This window comes from Rhipicephalus sanguineus, chromosome 5, assembly GCF_013339695.2.
Source record: "Rhipicephalus sanguineus isolate Rsan-2018 chromosome 5, BIME_Rsan_1.4, whole genome shotgun sequence".
Lineage (NCBI taxonomy): Eukaryota > Metazoa > Arthropoda > Arachnida > Ixodida > Ixodidae > Rhipicephalus > Rhipicephalus sanguineus.
In genome coordinates, this window is record NC_051180.1 from 157527527 (window position 1) to 157554564 (window position 27038).

Consider the following 27038-nt stretch of genomic DNA (forward strand, 5'->3'; position numbering starts at 1 on the left):
GAACCAGGGCGAGTACGACTCAAAGAGAGACGACGGGAAGGCCACCGGGGAAGAGAACGTTTGGCTGCAACAGAGGGGGGAGACACCACCGACGAGGCCGAACCGGCCTTGGTGATGCTGGCCGACGACAACGTCGACTTGAACACGGGCGTGGTCGCGACGATGCAGGGGGACCTAGCCGCCGCAACGTCGTGTGTGCCGACGTCGACACCTGTCACTGCTTCCGACTCGAGCCCGGACGGCAGACCAGAACAAGGCTCTCGTCAAGACACGGCGCCTCCGGTCGGTCAAGAAATGGTGATGAATTACAAGCCAGAGAACAACATCAAGGACGGCGGTGACGCGGAGGACGACCTGGCCGTCTCGACGAAGAACGAGGGCGGAGATACGTCTGCACCAGCCGAAGATGCCGGCGGTGGCACAGTGGCCACAAAAATAGCTGCAGCTGTTTTGGAGGCCAAGAAAGATGCCGCTGAAGCCGGCAATGCCACGACCAAAAGGACCACGGCGCCAGCGACAAGGGCTGCCGGCACGTCTACTAATGCGAGGCTCAACGCAGCAGCAGACGAGGAGCCCGTGAGCAACCTGTGGGGCAGTGGGATGGCCAAAGCCAAGCAAGCAGCCGACGTGAAGGCGCTGTTTAGCAAGCGCGGTAAGGTGGTGTCCGCCAAGTTCGGCACTATCGACAACGCACGCAGTTTCGGCTTCCGAACAGTGAGCACCGCCGAGGATGCGGACAACTACATTCAGCGCTGGCACCTCACCGAAGTGAGCGTACAAATGCTCTTCGTCCAGCGCACGAAGCACGAGACCAGTGGTGCCCGGCTCGAGCCACAGCCTAAAACCGAGACCGGAGGTGCTGCGTAGGGCACCGCCAACACCGAGGACGTCGTCAAGAGAGGCGGTGAGGCGACGCCTTCTTTGGAGAGGGGGAATGTGTGGGGAACCCTCGATAATCACCAGATCACCACCCTCGCCTATGTCAGCGCCAGCAGTGACAAGGCACAGCAGCGAGGGCCACTGCGCATGCGCCCGGGTGTAGACCACCTTCATAAGCGGGCACGGAGAACTGTCAAGGGGAAGTGCTCGACGAACTTGCTTGAGGTGTGCGTGTGTGCGCGGCGTGCGGTCTGCCGCAGCCAAGGTTAGCGGGACCGGCGCGGAAGTTGTGCGTCGAACTTGATGGTAATCTGGTTATTGTGTTTTGCCCCTGTTGCCATAACGTTACAGTTCTTACTAATAAATTGTTGTCTTACGTTATCCCGACGTCGACGAACGGCCCATTTCTTGGAGTAGACACCGAACCCAACAAGTTCCGACCATGATTTTGCACCATAGTGACTCAGTAACTGGCAGGTCGGGCAGAAGGAAGAAATCAATGCCGTTCTTTAAAAAATCGCTACGCCACCCCCACGACCACCAGTTCTGTCCTTTTTTGTACACTGTAATTTTTAGGCAAAGCTTCGCTGTCTAGTATTGCGTCGTGTAAGCAGGTTTCCGTCACGCAGATTACAGTCGGATTGTGCGATTCAACGAGCCATTTGAAGTCTACGACCTTATTGACCAGACTTCTTGCGTTAACATTCAATACTGTGAGCTGCTCATCAGGAGGCAGTCCAACAGTGCGTGACGATCCGGAGGCCTTCAGAATACGGCGCTTCGAATCATTCCATTTGTAGCGAACGTTATCGATAACCAAAGTATCAAAACGCAGCTGAGCTGATTTCGCGCCATTTCTTAAGTCAGTCGAATGCTGCCATAGATTTCTGCACAGGAGGCGGACATGGGCCGAGAAATCTTCGTTTATGAATATGTTAGTGTTCTTGAGTTTCCGATAATTTTTCCGTATTTCTAGTTTAAGCCTGTAGTCAAGCAATTTTATTATTGCAGGACGTCCTTTGTCCTGCCTTCGAGCGCCGAGTCTATGGCAGCGCTCTGTAGCTTCGCAGTGAAAACGCAGTTTATCTGACAGTACGCTAGTGACAGGGGCTAGTGGAGTGTCCGGGGTATCCTGTGGTGGTTCAAGCAGGCCATGAATGATGAAGTTATTCCTTCTTGATCTGTTCTCCAGGTCGTCATTTTTCGTATCTAGTTTCTCTATTGTGCTCTCTAGGGTAATTACGGTCTGCTCGAGTTCATGCAGGCATTGGGCTGGGCCTTTGCTGGTGGAAGCAAGAGACTAATTTGGTCAAGCGGTCGTCGAATGATGAAACCTTGGCAGATAGGGCAGCTATGTCTTCACCAATGCGAGCCTGCACAGCTAACAGTTCAGTTAACAGTTTTTTGGTGTTTGGCCCGGGGTTCAACTCAATATCACCTGCGAGAAACAACCGTTTTCTCAAAGAGTGTAAAAAACATAACAGCAAAGACAGGGAACGGGCAGGGTCCGGCAGCAATACAACAAGCGATCATCGCTTCTATAATATTTGTAGTCATATGCATTGCCTACCTGCAAGACGAAAAAGACGTAACTGCAGCAACCGCATGCCATGCCGATGCCGGACCCTCTGAAGAGCAGAGCGCTTGTGCAGGGTCTTTTAAACTGTGGCAGGACAGTCGAGGTTCCGGTTGATCCAGGAAATGCGCAGGAGCACCAACTTGACGAGGTCAGAAGGCCGGGGCGCAATGCAGACGGGCACTCGAAGCATAGCAGCGATGTGCACGTGTCCATGGGCGCGTGTGAAGAGCAATGAAGACCAGGTGATAAACTGCGCAGGCACCAGACAGGTCCATCATCTCCGACGAATTTGCTACCATCGAAAATAGCGGCGATTTGCAAGATGAAAAGGACGTAGCTGCAGCAACTTAATGTCATGCCACTGCCGGACCCACTGTTAATGTGTTACGTGAAAGCATTTGATTCAGTTGAAATTTGAGCAGCAATGCAGATATTACGAAATCAAGGTGCAGACGAGCAACAGGTGAACATACTTGATGAAATGTGCAGCGGCTCGAGAGCCATCATAGTCCTTTATAACGAAGGCAATAGCGCAGGCAGTAAACGTCCAGGGCAATGAAGGCATAGGGAAGACCTTAAAGAAAGGTGTAAGGCAGGCATATGCGATCTCTCCATTGTTTTTCACTGCGTGCTTACAAAATGGTTTGAGAGTGTAATTTTTTTGGCCTAAATAGAAAGCAGTTAAAGTAGATTAAAAATAACCTTTTCCGTCGGTGGCATAGGGTGATTTTTATGTTGCTTTGACTTCTCCCACCGACGTAAACGGTGATTTTTAGTGCAGTTTCGTTTCAATATCGGTCGAAATGATTACGCTACAATAAAAAATGGCAAAAAACAAATAATGTCTCCAGTGCTTTCTTTGGCTTAATGATATTTTGGTTTCATTAGATGTGCCCAACAAAGAAATGATCCCATCCAACAATTCTCCTTCTGTCGTGCATTGGCACCTTTAAAACTATTCTCCATTCCATTTTCATTACGGGACACAAACACCGTTGTATATACACTCCTCCGCAAAAATGCTCCGGCATATTGGTCTTTACCAAGTCATCGTCACAGCCTACTTAATGAACTCGATCGAGACATGCACGTCAGAATACCGCCAACCATAAAAAACGCCAGGCCTGCGCTGAAACCGCAGCACAGTCACAGCGAAAGCTGGAAGAGCGGCGTTTCTAGAGCCCATTAAGCTCTCTTGGGGCTACAATACAAGTACACTAGAAAGGTACCCACTACGTCATAAATGACAATTTTTGTGAAGTTGGGAAGCACCTACTAAGCCATTATTCGTCATTCTACGGAGAAGCGAGGCACCAGCTACAGGTCTGTAAGGCATTATGTGCACTTTGTTGACGCGACGACTGATGAAGATGAAGAATTATGGCTCAGCCCTTTGTAATGGGTTGGAATCTTTAAACGGCACACCAGTTATGTAATTTGCATTGGGTGACGCCCGGTCGCTATTTCCCTCTCCCGTCATGCTATATAACATACGTTGACGCGGGAGAGAGACGGGGGGGGGGGGGGGGCGAAGAACTCTACTGTGACCCCGAGGAAATGGATCATGCGTTTATGGGCTTCCTTGACAACCAATACAAGTGCACTTGCGAGGAACCCACTACGCTATAAATCATTGTAGTTTTACTGAGACCCCGAGGAAGTGGATCATGCGTTTATGGGCTTTCTTGGCAACCAATACAAGTGGACTTGCGAGGAACCCACTACGCTATAAATCATTGTAATTTTTGAGAAGTAGGGCAGCCGGCACTGTGCCATTTTTCGTCATTCTACGGAGAGCGTTGGTACCTGCTAAACCCATGTAAGGCATTATGCGCACTTTGTTGACGCTGTGCCTGATGACGATGAAGAATTATGGCAGAGTCCTTTGTAATGGGTTGGAAGCATTCAACAACCTACTCGTTGCGCAATTCGCATTGTGTGACGCCTGGTTACAGAATTCGCGTTGTGCGACACTTGGTGCTTATTTTACTCTTCTACCACGCTATATTGCATATGCTAATGTGGTTCCTTCCCGACATGAAGCCTGTATAGGACCTTTTTGCGAAACAGTTTCAAGCACCGGCATGGCTCAGGGGTTGAATACTGGGCTCCCACGCAGAGGGCCCAGGTTCGAACCTCGTTCCATTCTGGAATTTTTTTCTTATTTCGTTTTTTTTCTTATTTCGAGCAATACTGGTTACGGACACCGGCGGCGGCGGCAGCGGCGGCAGCGGCGGCGGCGGCGGTGGCGGCGGCGGTGGCGGCGGCGGACAACTACGGCGCCAAAAACGGCCGGTGAAATGATCTCATAACAGCTTTCGTTGTAAAATGTGCAGTAGAAGCCTAATACACAGATTCGGCTGTGCAGATAGCCCGAATTGCGTCGTATGCGGCATTCTTGAGACTAGAGAACACCTCTTGTGCTTCTGCGCGCGATATATCACGAAAAGAAATCCGATGGCCACCGTCTTGTAAAATCTACGAAACAAGTTTCAGAAAAAGTTCTGTTGGGACCACCACCGCTTCATCAGTGCGATATTCTGAAAGCGCTGAACAAGTTTTCGCGCGAGACAGAATTCGACAAGAGACTGTAAATACTTTCTGGACAATCAAGGTTTTGCTTCATCGCCACCTTCCTCCTCATCCTCATCAACACCTTCTCTCTGCTCTCTTTCCCACCCACTCCCCTTTCCTAACGCTGGGTAGCAGGCCAGAAGATTGATTCAGGCCGACCTCTCAGCTTTTCTGCCACAATAAACCTTTCTCTCTCTACAAAGCGTGTCTAATGCAAATGTAGTTGCGAAGTGTCAAATACGTGTCCCTAAGGCAAGACGCGCACCTTCGCACCTGCACACTTTTTTGGAGTCGGGGTGCTGATGAAGGTTAATTATGCGTGAGTTCTTTATCATAGTACACCTTCAATGAACCCACTCCTTGGGCTATTATGGTAGCGTGATACCGGGGGGCGATTCCACGCTTCGACGACGCAATATTAAGTGGGTTAGCTCAACTCTTTGGCCTTCACGCCGCCTGTATAGATTTCCTTCCGAAAGAGCTACAGCCACTGGCGTGGTTCTCTGGTAGAACACCTAGGGGCCACTAAGATGTCCTGGGTAAAGCCCCTGAAACTTCGTAAAGTAGCGACACTTTCCTCCTCCGCTCGCGTTCCTCCTCGTTCTCCTCTCCTTCGCACTCTCTTTTCGAGCATGGCGCCACCTACCTTGCTCCCGCGTAGCAGACGACGCTTCGCAAAGAGAGCGCGCGCTTGCCAGGCGGCGCGCGTTAAGCTTTCGCACTAGCCGTCTAGCTATTGGTATCCTTTTTTTTAAATTATATTGTGTTTAGGAGATGTTAGGACGCGTTTGTAAAGGACATGCGTAATGTTGAACGTTAATGTCCCGCTCTACATGAAGCCTTCCGAAACTTATACATTGTATACGTCATCCTCGCGAGGCGAATTCGTCGTGCATACCAATGACGCACTGAGGCTGCCAGTACGCACTAGAGGTAGCCGTTCCGAAGTATCGGTTGGGTAAATATAGTTAACGCCGCTATACGTGCCTGTATTATGTAGCACTGTACACTGCAGTATAAAAGGGGGCGTATTTGAGGCAACTCTTTCCCACAAAACGATATCCAGCATTTGGCTCGCTTGTTTTTTTTTTCTTTTTCGCCAAATCTCTGCGTGCTAAGAGGCGTATGCCTGTCCCGAAACAATAACCATCAATCTCGCGTGTCTTTCCTTGCATTATCGCCGGGCGCACCGTACTTCCAGGCACGAATGGCGTGCGTGTTATTAAACAGCACCTTGATAGGAAAGCGGCGAGCGCCGAGTTTTCAAGAAAGGAAGCGCAAACTAGCCAGACGACGGTTGTTGGTGAGGGGCAAGAAGACTCCACAAAGGATACGGACAGTTTTTAGAGTGCAAGAAACACATGGGCAATGGGTGTTGGCGGTATTATGCTAGTTAAAGAGTGGCGACTAATATTTATTTAGAAAATGACTGTCAGTTCAAGCAGCAGCTCGGAGCTTCATTGAAAGAAGAATGCGCCAGAAGGCGTACATCATTTCCAGTCAAGACAGCGTTGGTTAATTCGTTAAGAGATTAGACGCACCAACCATAGTGCGCAAGTGCGCCTCGTAGACGTACTTGACATACGAACTATACTCGCTGCTCAATGAACGAGCAAGCGAAAGAATAAACTAGCCAGCTGCCACCGTAAACGTTTCCTTCGCGAGAGCTCCACTCGCGGATAATAATATCATCTGGGGTTTTACGTCCCAATACCACGATATGATTATGAGAGACGCCGTAGTGGAGGGCTCGGGAAATTTTGACCATCTGATGTTCTTTAACGAGCATTGACATCTCACGGCACACTGGCCTCAAGCTATTCGCCTCCATCGAAATGTGACCGCCGCGGTCGGTCGCGACCTTCGGGTCAGCAGCCGAGCACCATAACCTCTGCTCCACCCCGGCGGAAAGCCACTCTCGGATATAAACCTCCACACGAAATTGCACGTAAACCTTCGCGCTAAATAACACGTGTACGTGAGGTTCCTAAACGATGAACGCACCCTGCGACTCGGTTGGGCACGCACGCTTTGCCTACCTACCTTCTATCGCAAGTCCACCGGCGGATCTGTCGACGTACAAGAGCCAGAGAAAGCTCTTTGCTCCAGGAAAAAAAAAACAAAACAAAAACAACCGAGCACGCAACAAAAACAAACAGAGAGTACCACTCCTAATGTGAGTTTTCACACTGCGGCTTTGTTTCTTCAAAAGAACTGCGCCGAATCTAAGAAGTTTCGCAATCACATTTTCGATCGTCAGTCGGCGTGCCTCCGTAGTCGGCGTGCCATGCTAGTCGCGCAAACCAATACCGCTACTCAAACCAGTAGGTGCATCACGTCAAGCAGAAAACCTAACCATATATTCTTGAAAAAAAAAACACTGAGTACAGACCCCGCAGAAGCAGCAATAAAACGTGTGAGGAATAGCGACGTACTGCACAATTAACTGACACCTGTCTACGGCGTTATAGCACGCAGCTATTTGCGCGAACCTCGACGAGTACTTATAGAGGGAGGACAGCAACTTACCTCGCACAGTCGCGTCGAAAGCGTAGGTCGAAAGTTCTATCTTCCGATTCGGTGTAACCAAGCCTTCCTTCGCAACTCGTTGCGCTTCCCGGACGGTTTTTGCCTTCGCCTTATTTGTTTTGGCATCCGAAAGCGCAGCAGAAGCCCATGGCAACCAACCGCGACGTCGGTCTTGTGTGCAAGGTATCACAGAGCACAACGCACGCGGTATGGAAAGTGCGTATCCATAGAACACGTGCGCTGAGAACCAGCGAGCCCGCACTTCGAGAGCAAAGATGGCAGTCGCTCGCGACTGTAAACAAACGAACGCGGCGCGCTGTCCCACGTGACGGCAGTTGGCCAATGCCGACGCGGCGTCCGCCTCGGAGAGGGCAGAGGAGGGAGAAAAGAGAGGAGGCGCGCTTTTATGCACGTATGTCGCTACTTTACGAAGTTTCAGGGACTTTAGTCCTGGGTTGGATTCCAGTCTGAACCCATAGTTTATTTGCACCCATCGTGATCTGTGACACAGGCTCTTTATTGTTCTCGCGTAAGAACTGCGACTGCGTTTACACCATGCGCTGGCACTTAGGGTACTGCGTAAGATTCGGTAGATTTGATGAGTGCTTTAGTATGCTGATTATATGGACATATATACATATATAAGTGTGCTCAAGTACACATTAAGCTGACCTATACGCAACAGGCACCCGGTTTACATAACAGGAAGTGGTTCTGTGCTGAGCTCTCACTTATTTTAATCATTATTGGTCCGGTTGCCCATACTAATTAAAAAATATAAATTACAAACAAAAAATATTTAGCAGCCATAATGATATAAATGAAGGTGCCAGAGCTCATTACCCCTGAATGTGCGTAACGCGTTCTCTTGGCGCAGCTTTACACTATTTTAGCAGTACATAGTTGAGTATCTCTACCAAATTCTTTATCCCATATGGACCACAATAAATAATTGCGGGAGCTGCTTAGAACTTTCTAAGAATGTGAAAGTAAAAGCCTAGTCGGAGCCATAGCGACGTTGTATGGACCATATGGAGGTATCAGACCAGGCGGCTACGTATAGGCACCGCGCAATGAAATTTTCGAAATGCGACATCAGCGCAAAAACCGGAGCCCTACGAGCACTGGGGCCCTACGGGCATTGAGCCCCACGAGCATATCCCTCTGACGTGCGGGAAAGTATACATCGGCCAAACGGGCCGGTGTATAAATGAACGACTGAGGGAGCACCAGCTTTCGATAAAGAACGGACAATGTTCTAAGTTGTCTATTCACTGCAGCGCATGCCCGTCGGCTGCCTGTGGCAAACCGTGCCAGCCTTTGCTGGCAATAACAAAAATTTTGAGGCGTAGTCAGAACCACTTGGCACGTGAGCTTGCCGAGGCTTTCTTCATCAAGAAAAAAAGAGACATTTGCGTCAGTGATGCCTCCATAACATTGTACGATAATAAAAGCAGGTTCCTCGCATGCGCATAGATGATTTTGCGGTTTGTGTCGTATAAATATGCGTTTTGTTGTTCAATAAAATTCAGTCGCGAGTCTGCGCCCGTCTTCGTTCACATCCTTGCCCGTGTTTACTTGGCGCAGCACCTTGTTTCTTGATGTACGACCGACTCGCCCCGCAACATGCATTATTGAGCATATTGGGCCCTGCCCCGATTAGGAGCGAATGCGACTCGCGAGTTTCCCTCCGGCTAGACCGTGCATGTTTGGCAGGGCCATCACCGTAGGATGCTCTTTCGCCGCGCTCGCTAGCACGAAAGGAAAGAGAAAGTGCTTGAAGCGTGCGACAAATCTGTGTAACCATAGGCGTGCGCACAGAGGGGCAGGGGGGGGGCGGCCGCCTCCCCCTCTATTCACCTAAGAGGGGGGGCGCAACATCTGCCCCGTACATTGAACCTTCTAGTCACCTAAGAAGGGGGAGGGCGAAAAATCTGCCGCGTACATTGACCCTTTTAGTCACCTAGGACGGGGGGGGGCGCGAAATCTGCCCCATACATTGACTTAGTTGGGTGGGGTGGCGTTGCCATGAACCTTGGCCCCCCTTAAGGGGAACCTTGCGCACGCCTGTCTGTAACTCTGCTTGTACTTGACGAATTTTAAAACTTTTTGCGACAATCCATTCGTGAGGCAATAAGCTCTTTTAATGAAGCCATTCGACGATAACTAGAAAAAGTGCTGCAGGGTTTCTTTGAAAAACCTAGCCCTCGCCCTACGTAGCATCGCAATAATCGGTGTCTTTTTCTTCTCTCTTATTCAGATGCTACTGGCAAATAAAATTTGGGTGGTATGCCGAAATTACGTCAGGATATTGTACGCTTTTGATTACGAGTGTGATTACTTTGTACCAAACCTAGTCGTAATTGACAAATACCACATTGAGAAACACTACAAATATTCTGGAAAATGGTGAGTACTACTATTACAAACACTTTTGTTTGAGCAGCACAAATCCATAATTTCAATTGTTATTGGTCACATAGAATCTACATTGCGTGTAGTGTCTTGTGTTTCGAGTTCCATGTTACCCTGAGCAATACCTATCAACCTAATACGCTTAAATTCTACGCAAGCATTGGCCCACCTGGTGACTTGAGTCTTTCTTTCTTCTCGAAATTTAGTGTAAACAGTGCGTCGCCTTTAACGTGTGTCATACATTTTAACGTTTGTCATATCTAGCTTTTATTACGTGCCTGAAATATTCTGTCAAGGGTGATTACATCATCTTGGTGATACAGAAAAATTTCACTTTACGGTCTCTGCAAGACTGTGTCGACATATCTTTCAAATGTTGCGGGATTTTTGCACAAACCGAATGGCGCAACATACAATACATTCAAGCAAACCGCCCGGCGTCACGAAGACCTCATTTTCTTAATCAGATGAATGCATGGGTATCCGCGAATACCCGGGTCGCAAGTCTACAGACAAAAAATAGGGCGCTGAATGCAGGCAGCTGATGGCGCCATGAAGGAGCGGGTACACGTTCTTCTTGACTATATAGTGTAGACACCGACAGTCAATGAAGAAGCTTCAGGATTCATCTATTTTCTTCACCAAGACAACAAGCGCAGCCCAGAGACTTGACGATACTTCAATAAAGCCGGTGGTTAGCATCTCGCTGACTTGAGACCAGTAATGCAGGTATCACACTGCTTTTTCAAACAGGGCAAACAGGGCAAAGCCATAAACTGTGGGAGTATAATAGACTCAGATGAACAGTTCCCTACCCGTAACTGAGTTTTGCACTCAGTACGTGGAACAACCCAGCGCGGTAGAAAAAATTACACCACTTCCCGCTAAAGTGGACCTTGAGGCGATGAGAAGCCGGAGCACTTGCACAATCGCGTTCCGTTGGCGTTCGTTGGGCATGCTACCGACCTCGCATCGTGGAACGCGAAGAGGAACGCTACGCGCGTCTTCTCTTCTCTCTAGCCTGGCCGTTAGTTGTCACAGGGCGAGCGGGTAACGCGGTCGATCGGCGTGCGAGAGGGGGGCAGCGTAGGAGAGGAGAGAGATGGAGGGGACGCACATGTGCTGACGCTCATCGCGGCGTTGCGCAGGAAAGAATTTCGGCATGTCTAGCCCGCGTTTCAGAGGAAGAGTGGAGAGGGGTAAGGGAAAGGGGAGAGGGAAAGTGGAGAGGTAGAAGGGAGAGGAGGAAAGGAGGGAGGGGCAATGAGAGAGGGGGAGATGAAGTGGAGAGGGGAAGGGGAGAGGCTGTAGGGAGAGGAGGAATGGTGAGGGGGAGTGAAAAGGAGGTGTGTGGAGGGGGTATGTGCATGCGCAGTAAGGGTGGTAACGCCGCACACCACCACCACCACCACCGGTTTGAACTCCGCTATAAGATGCTTCGCAGCTAAAATGTTTTTCTGCGCACTAGTTGGTCCGCCTCGGTGGCATAGTGGTTACGGTGCTCAGCTGCTGACCCGGGTTCGTGGGGTTGATGCCGGCCGTGGAGGTCGCATTTCAATGGAGGCGAAATGCCAGACGCCCGTGCATTGTGCGATGTCAGTGCACGTTAAAGAACACCAAAAGGACGAAATTTCTGGAACTCTGCACTACTGTGTGCCTCATTATCATATCAATGTTTGGCATTGCCTTTACCAAACGGGATATGTCGCACTAAAAGTTAAAGATTGCGGGCTCTCACATCCCATACGTGTCAAGTCACAAATTCTTGGGAGTGATCTTCGACAGATCCATGACGTGGTCTCCTCACATTCGATCACTAAAAGAGAAGCTCGCATCATACGCGAACATCTTCCGCATGATGTCAAGTAAAGCTGAAGGCTGCTCCGTGAGTGCACTGCTGCGAATGTATACAGCATTATGTGAAGGTCTCCTGCGGTACAGTCTTCCTGCACTACAGGGCCTCACCAAATCAAATATTCAGGTGCTCACGAGCATGCAAGCCAAAGCCTTGAGGGTGTGCCTAGGTTTACCGAAAAATACATCGACAGTCGGGACCTTGACAGAAAGCAAACGTCTTTCGGCTGCCCTGCTAATGAAGCAAGAGTTCCTCCGAGTCTGTCTGCGTTTTGCGGCAAGGGTACAAGATCATCCACTTGCTTCAGTCAGCATTTCTGAGGTGCGAATGTTACTCCCCCCGACGTATGAACAGCCGTCGATATTGTCGGGGCCTCCATGGCAGCTTCCTTCCTGGACGATAGCCACGACAGTGCCGGGGTTCAAGAGCAAGAGAAACACACCTGGGCCAGCGTTGACATACTTTGCTCTTGAACAGATCAACACCAACTATAGAACCCGCCGTCACGTTTATACAGATGGGTCTGTCACAGATGGATCATCTGCTATAGGCGTGTGGATACCGTCGGCGAATGTCACCATCACAGCCACTCTCAGCCACCGTACATCCGCCGCTGCTACTGAGCTGGCTGCATTGCGGAGGGCGCCTGCATATATTAAAGATCAGAGACCCGACTCGGGTGATATTCTCCGACTCACGAGCCGCACTGCAGTCCCTGAAATCTCCACGTACGCAAGACCAACTAGTCCTAGACATCAGGCGCCTAGGCAATAATGCTCATGAACTACACCACGATGTAGTACTGCAGTGGCTGCCCGCTCACTGCGGCATCGAATGGGATGTTCGAGCTGACTCCGCTGTCAGAGCTGCGCATGACACAGCATCTGAGGAAATTGAAATTCCTTTTTCAAGAAAAGACGCAGCGATTCTGGTGTCTGCGTTCGCGCGTAATCTGCAGAGAACAATATGGAGCGATGCGAACAACCAGTATGGACCGCTGCACAGAATAGACCCGACGTGTAGCTTTCATGTGCCGCAGGGATTAACCAGACAAGATGAAACTTGCATTCACCGGCTGAGACTCGACGTTGCCTACACGAAATACTTCAAGCACAAGACCAGGCAGTCGGACTCACCCACGTGCACCACATGTAACACTCGGGAAGACCTAAAGCACGCACTCTGCGACTGTTCCCATTACGACGCAGAACGACAGATTCTGAAGGAGGCACTTCATTTGCAACGCGGCACGAGCTTGGAGCTGCGGCACCTTCTCGGCCCGTGGCAAGACAACAGTTGTCCGATGCGCAGCACAAAAGCGCTGTTGGAGTTTTTGAGGAACACTCAGCTTAACCAAAGCCTGTGAAGGACTCTTCTTATTTGTGTTTGTGACTGTATGTACTATTTGTGTGTATATGGTGTATATGTGATCATTGTATATACCATAATCACCCGACACCTGGAGTAGCAAGCCAGGCGACAAACCAGGCTAACCTCTCCGGGCATTTCATTAAAGAATCTTATCTCTCTCTCTCTCTCAATGTTTGGCACGTAATGCCGCAGATATCTTTTTAATAAATCTGCACGCTAGTAAAGGCAACGGCTGAATCACAATGCCAGCTCGAACTCCAGTCGGCTTCCGACCCATTGACTAGCACGCGGCCACTGGACCACGCCGTAGGAGATCATGTTTAACAACAACGAGGTTGTCTCTCCTGCAGTGAGGCTGCTCGGCGACAGCGCGCGAGAAAACGTCACCTGCTCAAAAGTCAACAGTCGCATGGTACTCTTGCAAAATGTTAATGCCGAGAGGGACGAGTTGGGTGGAATGAGCAAGGAATGCGAATTCCGCCTTGAATGCCTTGCGAGCAGCACATAAAGACACAGTGCTACACCAAGTGGGCATAAAGCCGCGCCGTTGACTTCCAGGAATGTAGTAGGTTTGTCACAAGAACACAAAATCTTAATTATGCTTCCGATACATAACTAAATTCAATAAAGAAAACGTAGTGCCCGTATCTACCAAAGCCACTATGGGAACATGATAAAGGAGCACATATACCTTGTTCTGATCAATCTAAACTGCTCGAGGCACACTTGGTGGCAAGCACGCACTTCCAACATCCACGCCTCCATAAACCACTCAGGCTGGTTTCGCGTTGGTGGAGATGCAAGCAGCGAACGGGGTCGTGGATATGATGACCGTCGCTGACGGGTAGTAAGCGGTTTCAAGCTCCACACAGACGCAGGCGAGTCACTACGGATCGGGCCGTTGGCTTCGAAGTTCAAACGGCGCGAAACGCTCGGAAAAGGTCGTGTGTGGCGACATCTCATGCGGCAAAACCGGACAATGTGTCCGTGACCACCGCATTGGTAGCACACGTTGCGTCCACGAATCACAGTGAATGTTGCGGCGTAGTAAGGGTACGCAGCACACTGTTCCTACTTGAAAACAAACAATGGCGCTAGGCTGTTGTAGCTACTGTAACCGTGTGGCTAGAACCACATGGTAGATGTATCTAGGCGTTCATCTCAAAGCAAACCAGTGGCGTAGCCAGGGAGTGGCGCACCGCCCCCCCCCCCCCACCACCCCGAATTTTTTTCATTTTTTGTGTGGCATACAGACCACGAAATGGCACTCAACTACATCTGCCTGCCCCCCCCCCCCCCCACCCCTTCAGATCAAGAGGCGCCTCCCGCCCCCCGAAAAAACATACTGACAATGCCCCTGCAGGAAACATTTTTTGGGTCGATGATATAACCAACTTTTCTGCACATGCTTTCATATAAATAGGGACTGATCGTCGCATCATACAAAGCATTACTCCTGACGTACCTAAACAAGCGAACAAGACAATTTTTCGACCACATAATCAATCTGGTCACATCATCAATCTGGTCAGGTGACCAGATCATCAATCTGGCCACCTCACCAAAAATACTTAATAGAAAGTTTAAATCGATACAAAGCCGAGATTGTCGTTTGATCGCGGGAAATTTTGATGAGAAGCTCTGCTTAACCCGACTAAAGCTTGAACATTCATTCCATCATTTAACAACCCCTCGCCACCTTGCCATTTTATCTCTATGTCAAAAATACGCCGATACCACTGGGTCCCCGCTAGCACACTTACAACGTCCCCCTCACATATTGCATATATTACATATGAACGCTTTTACGGCATCAAAATTAATATAACTTCTCGTCACCCCCGCGCGCCATTTGCCTGTGGAACGATCTTCAAGCCAGCATTCCCCTACAGCATAATGACAATAATGTTTGCGAGCATTTACTCAACCATTTCATTGACACTACTTACCTGGTCTGTTTGTTCCTATGATTCATACATCCCCTCATTTCGTTTATTTTTATTCAGCCTTTTGACGATGATGTTAAAGGTCCCCCAAAGGACATTTGGAAACAAAGAATAAGCGCGTAGCTCTCTCTTCGTGTTTCCCATCTCTTGGCACAATTCGTGACGCCAGCAGTCTGTTCACGTCACGTCATGAAGAAATGAGCTCTCGATTAGTCCATATACGAGGCATATCAGTCATAAATTGTGTCATACCGTGCTTTTCCTGCAGTCACACGCCAGTTGTGCCTTATCTCACACGACTATCGTGCGTGATCAACTGATTTTACATCATTTTGTGCATGGAGATGAGGGGTCGTCTTCAGAAACCTTCTCACAGGTTATAGAAGACGAGAAAGAAACCGCTCTGTCATCTTTGAGCTCGGAGTATTTTAAAAGCCCTTTACGGTTCGATTGTTATGCGCCGTTGTCCTAGCAAATACCGGCAATTTGCGTGCTGCGTAGGCCTTCCATACGTATAATATACTATTCATTACATTTCTTGTGGTTCACACTTGCTCAATCATGTCTTGTAATCTAACGTCTGATATCATTAGCTTTGCACTCTTCCCTATATTGTTGTACTTGCCCTTGCTCTCAGATTAACCTAGTTTGTTTTTACAATTGTGTCCTTCCCGCTGGTTTTTATGTCGACCTACTTTGCCTTTTAATTTTTTTATCTGACCCCTTCCCTCCCCTATACAATGACTCTGTGAGTCCAGTAAGGCATTTTGTAAATAAAAGTATAAATAACTCTCGCGGGACGCACAAGGCTCCTCGAGGTAAGGAACCGTTAGTAGTGGAGCCCTCAGCCGTGGACAGTGGTTGAAGTAGTCGCACTCGCCACAACTCGCAGCATTGATGCTTGTGGACAGTGTACTACACTGCGAGTCTCCAGGTTGCACGGTAGCAGGACGAATTTTATCGCCTACAATGAGACGAAATATGATAAAAGATCGGTGGGTAGTGACTCTTAGCAAACATCCGCCGTAGCGGTCGTCGTGACGTTGGCCAGGCGTCTAAACTTGGAAGTGATACAAGGAGATTTAAGAGCCTCAAAGTTTCAACAGTGTTTAGTTAAGCCAACCACACGTCCCAGACTGCCCTTGCCGATCAGAAATTGATCAAAGTCATGGCAATACCTTTCAGACTGGGACTGTGGGCCAGTTTTTCATCCTCTGCAATGTCGGCGTCCACATACCTGGACACTTTCACTACTTATTTATTTATTTATTTATTACTAGCACCCACAGAGCCCGAGTTGGGCATTATAATATGGGGTTATTTACACACGTAAAGATGCAATAAAATTATACAAATCAGTAGTATCAAAAACATCAGAACTAGCATATGCACACATCGGGGTAAAAGGCACAACATACTCAAAACAAAGCGTAGGAGATCCCATTATAAAGACACTCGAAGTAATATTTACCTATGATTATAAAAAGTTCTATATGGCAAAAAAAAGTTCGGTACAGAAACTATATCATCGGTAAGCATATTCCATTGTTCACTTGTTTCAGGAAAGAATGAAAACTGGGCAACCTTAGTACGACATTGTAAGGACCTTAGTTTCTGGAACTGTCGCGTCGCCTAGACTGATAATCAGGTTCTTTTAAATATATGTTCTTATCGGTTCCTCCCAAATCCCTCCAACGTACGTTCTCCAAGCCTAACCGATGACTTTAAATCACTGCGAGAATACCTTCACCCGACGTTTCTTTTCGTTGCTGGAACTTCAAAGCATTGCTTAACTAATTTTACCAATTGGCCCAAGGTTGGTCTTAGTGGTTACCAAGTCACACTAACGCTGTGAAAACTAGAAACTGCCTCACATGGGACAACTAGTTAGCACGACTCTATGAGCTGGATTGGGTCTCTCGCTGAGTGATAGTGACTGAGCCATTCGTTTCACGTCATCGCCGGGTTTCGCTGTGAAGATCCGCGGCTCCCTCTAGTGGTAAGGCGACGTTTCTGCGAACGGCGGCTGGTTGACTCCGTCAGAGCTCATTTGTAGAGCTGCCAAACCCTCTAGACGACGGCTGCGGCGAAGCTCGTACTACTGCGGCTGCGTCGTTAGCGTACAGTGTGTCACCGGCATAACTTGGCAGTACCTCGCCTACTGCGCACCTTCCACCTCAATTGTGATGTTGCAAATTGTTTATTACTTACACTTCGCGGAGCAGCTCCCAAGTTAGTTCACCATTTTTATCGAATCTCCTCAAGCATGGTTCTGACTGTCTACAGTCTCTTACCAGTCTATCTACAGACCGGTAAGAGCTCCTCGTTGGTAACAGCAGAGCAGAAGAGCATTTTTGTAGTTTCGCCTTGTGGATGGGCCATTACTAAAACCATGTGCGGCTCTGCGCGAACATCACATATCGCGGTTGTCTATCTTAGGACAGAAAGTACAATCCTGTCCTGTAAAGAGCAAAGGGTGCTGACGATGAACGCATTTCTCTGCCACCATCAGGTGAGAATGGGGATGAGAGCGAATATGCAGCAGAGCAGACGCGGAAGCGAAGAGATTACGGCAAAGACCTTAAACAGGGAGAAAAAAAACAAAAGGCGCTCACGGCGTCACTTCGAAAGGCGTCTAAAAGAAGTCAGAAGCCCACATTGCTCCTCACTTTGTCGTCTTGCGCATTAACATATTCTAGGAGTGCGTGGCTAGTAAAACTGACACTGCAGTTGCAGGATTGTCTGTCTACGAGTCATTACTCTTATTTAGCTGAAATGCATCGCTCAAGAAAACACGCTCTTTCTGTACATACGAAACACATAAAATGGCCTATACTGATTCAAACATACGCCGCGGTAACGTAACATACAACGCAAACAAATAACACCGAGTGTAGAGACAAGATGCGCACAGCGACTCGAAGCTGCGCGACTGTAATCTGGTCGGATTAGAACAGCTATTAGACAATGAGCAGCAGTACCGAAGAACTGCGCGCTGGGTGAGTTGGTAATCCATTACGACGATAACTGGGCAAAAAAGCGTAGACGGGGATGGCACATGATGAAGCGCTGACTAACTGCAGGTTTATTGGGGGAAACACAAATATAAACAACATGGTACAAATGAACACGGGTACATTTACAGATTGGCGATTAGACAGTCTGTGCAAGTTTGTGAACTCTGTGAAGTTTGTGCACCAAAATCGGTGGCTTATAAAAGCACATGTCATCATAATTAAGAATAAAGAACGCCTCTGATACTTGCCGTACTATCATGTCTTTATGTGTAGACAGCACCGTGGTTTGACGCAGCAACGGGTCGCAACGGGAGGCTCAATTACCCTCATACCTCTCGCAGTGAAAAATAACGAAGCTAGAGCAGGAACGAAAGGTTGTTGTCACTAGGGAGGTCGGTGATAAGAATAAACCCGTCGCCTGAATCCCGTATTTTCAAGCCTTGTCTCAATGCATCAAAAAAGGTGGGAAGCCGTTTAGTGTTAAGGCGGTTTTTTGTTTCGTGTAGGAAGAACTTGGGTGGCGTCTGTGCAGAAGTGTATAGGAAGTTTGAAGATAAAACAAAAGAGTGATGTGATTGTGACGTGTACCACAGAGACTGGTTGGTTGCTTGTGGAAAGCGCCCTGTCTACCTATTTTTTCAGTCCTCTGTAAAGTGTAATATCGGTTAAATCGGGAGGTGTTCAATCAACCGAATAGTGGATCACAGGGCATCACTGAAGGATGAGCCGTAGTGTATTTTGTGAATACACTGCAAAAATTTCAATTACCGCCCGCTGCTCATCAAGCGAAAGTGCTGTCAAGGCTTAAATATAGGACCGCGCGAGAAGTATTAGTGACATTTGTATCAGGAAAATATATGTTTACATTTTACGTCCAAAAACCCCAATATGGTCATTGGGGGATGCTGTAGAGGAGGGCTTCTGATGTTTTCAGAACCTGGTGTTCTTTAAAGTGCACCTAAACCAAGTACACTGGCCTCAAGCATTTCTCCTCAAAGAGGCGTTTTTTATTCTTAAGTAATGTGACATCTGTGATACTGGGCCATCGGTTATGTTGCACAAACTTGAGATAGGCTAACCAAAAATCAACCTGTAAATGTTCACGTGTTCCTGTGTACAATGTTGTTTTATTTGTGTTTCCCGCAATAAAAGTTCACTTAATCTGCGATTGCGCCTCCCTTGTCCGGGTTTTTTCGCGCAGTTCTTGTTATAATGAAAACTTTCCTTGCACCTTAACCAAAGGTTGTCATTCAAGAATTAGGCCATATTTTTTATTCGAGCGACGGCCCATTCGTAATGATTTTGTCGGGAATGAAAAGAAATATTCGACTCGGGGGAAATATCAGCACTTCTGAAGGCACTGTGTCTCGAACGCCTGCATGAAGCATTCCTGAACACACTAGCGAAGCTCCACGAAAATCTAGCTGTTACGTTGTGTACTTAGCATTTGAATACTATCCAATACACCTGAATATATGCCATAAAACTACAGCGAACGCTCTTAAGTAGGAGTTCGACGTAACTTAGCTTAACAACCACTTATTTCATTTCTACATTTGCTAGCGAATTTAACGCAAAGATATATAAGCAAAAGAATTTAGGACATATGAGAGGTGTTAACCAGTATATGATCCACTGACATCTCGAAAGCACTGGTACTCGCAAATATTTTGCTGGTGGCATTATGGGCCATAGGATTTGTACGTTTCAACCATAGTAACAGGTTCTCTAAATTATTTTCAGTGGAAGAAAAACTCCCAATAAGAAATCAGTCTACAAGATCACCTTTCCCTTTATGTCGCTAACATGGACTTTCGTCCGTTGTTTTTTTTTTTTTTTCAGGAAATCGGAAACTCTTAAAGGATACCTCTATCCAGAGAAAAATAACACAAGAGGGCCTAGGCTGAAACTGTGGTCATCATGTAAGCTTCGTTTGTACACCATGTAATTGATGTCGTAAACATTTTTTCAACGAAACACGCAATAGAGCATGAACATAACCTATGACACGGCCGTTCGATAAAAATATTATCGCATGGCCCTGTCTATGACAACGAAAAATTCTGTTGAACCTTGTGACGTTTTACGCTTATACAAGCTGCCTTGGTGATACAGTCATGAACCCGTCGGTTGTCGATTAGAGGGTGAGACGTTAACACGCGACGCAAGTGCGTTGGTGAGCTTGAAGTAAAAAGACTCGCTTTCGGCTTAAATTAAACAATGCAGCTTATCACAATGATTCGCGAAGGCTCGCTAAAGCCTATGTTTCACGCCCTGTTTTACGCCTATGTTTTTGGTGAGTAACACAAGAAGATTTTCTTCTGGGCCTCCTCACGTGCTAGAGCAACTCCTTCATAATAGCTCCGATTTACGGAGGAAATGGTGTGTATAATCATTCCTCACCATTCACATCATTTCTCGCGGTAATTTTGAATTCGTGGATTAAAAGAATAAAGCCTGCAATGAAATGCCTAACCGGAGCTGCAAGAAAGCACAATCACGTACAGAGAGCCATTGGGCAACAAGTAGATGAAAGTCAAAACGCAGGAACAATAATAAAAATCATGAACAATTCCCCTCCATGAATGTGGATGGCCAGCGAAGCTGTGTAGTACACGACTCACAGGTAACACAGAATTTTGGAGAGAGGTACAGGCACATATTGCCTTGAGTCATGGCGGCGGTCATCGTAACAAAATGAAGCAAGCACACACACAAACACACACACAGACACACACACACACACACTTCCTCTATATCGGTGGTCATTACTTGTATTGATGTTTGTGTTGCTCCTCGGCAGTGCCCTACACGCGGCCTCCCCAATGCCGTTACTAAAAAAGCTGATTGGGCTAGTGGGTATTCACACTGAAGCTAAATAGCGCAACAAAGCACTGCGACGAAAACCAAGCTCCCAGGAGAAGCGACGCTCGCTTTCAATTAAAATTTTATTTACATGAATGCGCCATGGAAGTATTTGCGGCAACACTTAAAAAAGTCCGAAAAAAAAAAAGAACACCGACACGAAAGCAGCAAAAAAAGTATTAACAATCACAGTGGCCTGCTGCGCAAACAACATCACTCCAAGAAACAGAGCTTCCTGTGAGACAGCGCAACCAACGGTTTGCTTACGCACCCGGTCCCCTTTTGCACCCTCTGGGCAGCCTCACTGATTATGGGATTGCTCGCTCATCCTTCACCTTATCGACAACCGTGGTCCACTGGAACGGTGGAATGCACCCATACGTGCTAAGATGCAATGCAAAGAAGCCTTTACCATTACGTGCATTGCTCGCACGCTCACGTAAACGCTCGTTTAGGCATCTGCCCATCTGGCACACGTAACACGGCCCGTAAGACAAGGGGATCCTGTACACAACGCCTTGCACACACTCAACAATCTGTGTTCTGTGTTCGTAACACATTGTTCCCCGCGTCTCTTTAGGGGTCAGAACAAATTTACCAGCTAGGACAACTTGTCGGGAGCGCCGAAGAACAGCTTTCAGGTTACCACGTTGTCCTATTTTCTTAAGACATTGAGACACAGATTGCTTCTATGGTATGAAGGCCAACCTGTCTCGCTTTTCACAAGCCGTTTGTTCTGCGTCGCCATCGATGCCAATACGTTTCCTTTTTCTGTGCATTGCATCAGCTACAGAAACAAGCAACGGGCGTGGGTGCCCTGCTTCTTCTAGGCGTTTTGACTGTGCCTGGAGACGGGTTCCGAGGCGTGTTGGCAGGGCCTCTCCAGGGTTCTTGGAAAACTCGACTATACCATAGCTGTCTTTCCTAATTTACTATGAGCCAATGTGAACGGAACAACAGCCTTCTGCTATAGGGGCTCGTAACGCCACCACGTGTGGTCCTCTGAGAAGGAAATAATAAGACATAGGAAGCAGATGTTGTTCTCATCAGTATCTCGTAGGTCACCACGAGCGGACTCAGGCACTGGCGAAAAGTCTCTATAACTGCGCGACTTGCGGATGAAGCATTGGTGAATCACATTTTATACTTGTCAAAACGATTCACCGATGATTACGATACTGCCTAACGTGAATTCTGAGCGCAGCTTCGTGTTGGCGCAATGTCAACTGTGTTTGAAGTTTTGGCTATCCGCCGTTGTAGCAATGCAACAATCGTTACATATTGCCACAGAAGCTGTTAGCGCTCGAGTACTACACACACACCACTTTGTGCATTAGAGGCGCCGAGAAATAAGCAAAACGCCGACAGCCCTGTTACGACAAGCGAAGCCAGCCGCAGTGCACGTGCAAGCCCTGCATGCGAATGTGGGACCAACGCGCGTGCCAGAGGCAGAAAACGAGGTTAGAGGCCAGTGGATCGTGATTACGACAGACTCTGCGTTTGCTCTTTTTAGTCCTCGTTCGCCCCATCGGTTACGCCGCTGACGCCAACAGCGACGCCGCTCAACGCAGGAACGGGCGCCTAAAAGCTGCGCCCAATAAAAAAAAAAAAGCTGCGCTCTATAAACCACGCACATATCTGAAAGTTGTTATGACGGATAATTCTCTCAGCCGTTCATTCAACGCCCTATCCAATTTCGCTAACAGAAGCAAGGTGTGGGAGCGGGCTAGTTGGTATTCTATAATGCTAAAACTTTAGCGCAAAACGAGCACAGCGGGCAAAGAAACGACGAGGACAAGCGCTAGCTTCCAACTATCGTTTTTATTAAAGCAACACACACATTTATACCTGTCACATGTGATTACACAGATATCAGTCAACGCAAAAGGGAACACCTAAATAAAAAGCAGAATATACGCAGGATCTACACATGCGGGTCAATTTAAGTAATCTAGTTCCTTTTTTGTTAATACGATGGATGGCTTGCTGATGCAGTTTCCATTAGCAATCGCTGCTGCCTCAATGATGAGCCTGGTGTCATCCTTAGGGTGAGATGCCAACACTGGGGATCTTCGATTTTCGGACTTCTGGCAGTTCGCCGGCAGCCAGAGCTAGCAAGAGGGTCAGCTAGCTAGTTCCGGTCGGGACAGGAAACAGCGTCTTAGTCACGTGTGTGGGAAGCCCAAGACAACCGGAAGCTGACCGAAGATTCGAAAATCGAACGCTGGGACAGCCAGCGTAAACGTAAACAAACGCTACCGCCGTGGTAGCAAACGAAACTTTGCGCCGCGTGCGCGTTGGTTTTTCCTGCATGCCCGCTTGAAAATATGTGGCTAGGTTTGCTGAAGAGCTGAAGTGATATTCTCGAGCATACCAATTTGGGATACGATCACGTATGTTCGCAAGATCATGTGCAACTCGCCCCGTCCGCGAACAAAACAGCCAGCTGGCGCACGGCGCCACGAAAGCGATGCAAGGTGAGCTGCCGCGCTTCTAACTGCTTAACCAGCTCACGTCTGCTTAGTACATGTAACAGTCGCTGCACAACACGACGCGAAAATCTCACGAAAGTGATCGTGTCCCCAAAAGAGCTCGAGGATCTATCGCGTACTACGTCGCACACACGCGTTGACCAGCTTGCGTTTTATCATAACTTGAGACATGCGGCGGTATCGGTACCACGAGTGCGCGTTATATCTAAAATAAACTTCTGTTTGACGCGTCTTCGACTCGTTTTGGCAGATGTTGCCTGAGCCTTTTTTCCAGTCCTAAGTGGCGCTCCAAAAATCTCATGTAGCTCAGCTTATATTTGAGCTACTAGGTGATTACCGCGTACATACTGCATGGCATTATTACTAAGAGGTGGAAAAAGACAAAGCCGACGGTGAAATAAGCAACAAAAGAATGTATACATATCTGAATTCATCTCCGTTTTTTCACATTGACGCGTCGTAGCATAACATAATACCGTACCTCATATAGTGGCCCGTAGATCGAAGTACGATCGCACGCCGTTCGCGACCAAGAAGCATCACACAAAAAACAATGTCGCGATCGCTTTTAACCAATCATTGCATTTTATCAACATCGAAACATCGAAGACCTAGTTGAAATAGTTATGTTCTGACGGGGTTCACGCACGCAAACACACGACGGAGCGAAATAGCTAGTTCGATCGCAATCGTCTTCGCTAAGTTCACAGAAAGCACACACGAGACCACAATCGAATACTACTACGAAAAAATAAACTCGAAAGGGGTCTCCATGCGTGCGTACGAACGTGTACATAACTTTAGTTAGAACGCGATAGTTCGCCGCGTTGGTCACGGAAGGAAACTTCACGGGGCATATCAGAAAAGCAATAAACATTAGCTTCAAATGTTCGCCGCCACTCGTAATCGCGCCATCTCGCATGGAGGAACGGCGCCGAGCGTAAGCACAAGCGAAGGTGTGTAGCCCCCAAGCGCCCGCATTGCAATCCGTCGAGTCCTCACAAAGATGGAGGCGAGCGCGTATCGTCTGTTTTAGGCGTCTGCTAGCCCGAAACCTTCCAGAGAGCTTCCACGAATAAATTGTCCTGGAAGCTTCTGGCGACCCTGGGGCTCCCTGCGGGTGGCCAGAACCATCCAACCCGAGAAAAACGAACGCCAACCGGGGGGGGGGGGGGGGGGGGGGGGGGGTCGGAGCAACCCGAGAAAATCGAGCGCGCTCTGCCTGGCTCTGGCAGCCCGCGGGTAACCAGAAGTGAAAAATCGAAAAGCCCCACCGTTGTACTGTCACATAAAGGCACGCATTTGCATTCCGCGCAATGAGCCGCTAAGAAACCATCACTGCCTTTTTTCACTTTCAGATTGTGCTCGAGTAATCTGACATTCAGGCATCTGCCTGTCTGTCCGACGTAACTTTGACCACAAGACAATGGTATGTGATACACTACGCCCTTCACACATTCGACAATTCATTTCGGTGCCTAACTTTACAGCTGTTGGAAGGCCTTCCTACCGGAATGGTTCTGGCACACCACTGCAACAACTTATTAGGCGCTGAAAACACAACTGATATCCCCGCCTCCTGACAAATCTTTTTCAGATTGTGTGATATACCATGCAGGTATGGAATCACAGCCACCTTCCTACGACTACGAAGTGTTGCCTGCGAATCGGTGCACGTGTCACTGTTCTTCAAACACTTTCGGAGCTTCTCTGAAACAGATACCAGCAGGTGACGTGGATAACCAGCTGCCTTCAAGCGGGCAATCTGCCCGCAGAAGCTTTCTTGCACCGAATGGTAGCAAGACTTGGTCAAAGCGTTGTGTAGACAGGCACGAGCAATTCTGCGCTTGACAAGCTTGCTGTGTGCAGAGGCAAAAGGCAACAAAGGGTTTTTCGCACGAGGCTCATATCTCCGAAAGCGTTTGAGGAACAGTGACACATGCACCGATTCGCAGGCAACAGTTCGTAAGAAGGTGGCTGTGACTCAATACCTGCATGGTGTATCACACAATCTGAAAAAGATTGCTCAAAGAGCGGGGATATCAGTTGTGTTTTCAGCGCCTAATAAGTTGTCGCAGTTGTGTGCCAGAAACAGTAGGATAGGAAGGCCTTCCAACAGCTGTAATGTTAGGCACCGAAATGACTTTGTCGAATGTGTGAAGGGCGTAGTGTATCACATACCTTTGCCTTGTGGTCAAAGTTACGTCGGACAGACAGGCAGATGCCTGAATGTGAGATTGCTCGAGCACAATCAGAAAGTGAGAAAAAGGCAGAGATGGTTTCCTAGCGGCTCAGTGCGCGGAATGCGAATGCGTGCCTTTATTTGACAGTAAAACAGTGTTGGCATCTCACTCTAAGGATAGCACCAGGCTCATCATTGAGGCGGCAGCGATTGCTAATGAAAACTGCATCAGCAAGCCATCCATCGCACTAACAAAAAAGGAACTAGATTACTTAAATTCACCCACACGTGTAGGTCCTGCGTAGTTTTGGTGCTTTTTATTTAGGTGTTCCCTTTGCGTTGACTGATATCTGTGTAATCACATGTGGCAGGTATATATGTGGGTGCTGCTTTAATAAAAACGACAGTTCGAAGTTAGCGCTTGTCCTCGTCGTTTCTTTGTCCGCCGTGCTCGTTTTTTAAGTGCGAATGCACTTTATAAGCGACCCTGAATCCGCCGTCCCATAGCAACGGCGCGAGGAGCGGAGAGGAGCGTCTGTAGCAACGGCGCAGCGACGTCACGCCCCACGTGACTGCGCGCGCTCCGCCCTCCGCTCCGTGGCTGCGCGCGCCCCGCGCATTGCCTGTGGTGATGAAGGCCGGCGGCGAGACGCCGAACGAAAGCGTGCGAAGCGAGCCGAGCACCCCGAAGCCGATCTGGCGCGGGGACGCGCGATGCGTGAGCGAGCGCGGGCCCTCGAATTCGATCGGCCGGACGCAGCTTCGGATATAGCTGCGCGGTGTGCGATCGACTGTGGTTCGACAACAACCTGAGCCCCATCTCGGGCGTGCGCAACGCCGCCAACAAGTTGAACGCGTTGCGGGTTCTTTGGAACGAGTTCGGAAGACAGATCATCATCATCAGTAAAAGTGCTTTGCACTTAAAAACGGCCAGACCTCCGTGGGTCGGCTGGCGCGTGCTCTCTCGCTGCCGTCTCCTTCGCTCGGCTCTGCAGTTTAGTCGCGCGCGCCCCCTCATAGCATCACCCCGTGCTTCGCACTTCCTCATACTCCCCTTCGGGGAAATGCGGGTTTTGCGTTAAAGTTTTAGCATTTTGCTAACAGGTTGCTCAGAAAGGGGGCTATTGATTACCCCATTGAGACACCTTTTTTGTATGTATATGCTCTCGTTGCCTTCTACTAAAGTTCACGTGAGGTACAAAGATAAGAGGTCTAGCCCTTCAGAAGTTACACACGAGTATTCAGAAACGGCAACGTTCCAAAGTGTCATGTCAGTAGAAGCTACTGTGCACTTAGCACGTCTTTGTGAGTAAAGAAGTAATAGAGGTACTTTA

At 48.4% G+C, this 27038-nt stretch overlaps 1 protein-coding gene across 1 annotated transcript in view; it reads left to right on the top strand.

The window, feature by feature from the left end:
• Window positions 1-27038, top strand: part of LOC125758465 (uncharacterized) — a 100055-nt gene that overhangs the window by 43686 nt on the left and 29331 nt on the right. The window contains exons 2-3 of the mRNA XM_049415765.1: window positions 9822-9970; window positions 20008-20087. Of these exons, the coding sequence (XP_049271722.1) occupies window positions 9822-9970; window positions 20008-20087 (229 nt within the window). The remainder of the gene's footprint in view (window positions 1-9821; window positions 9971-20007; window positions 20088-27038) is intronic.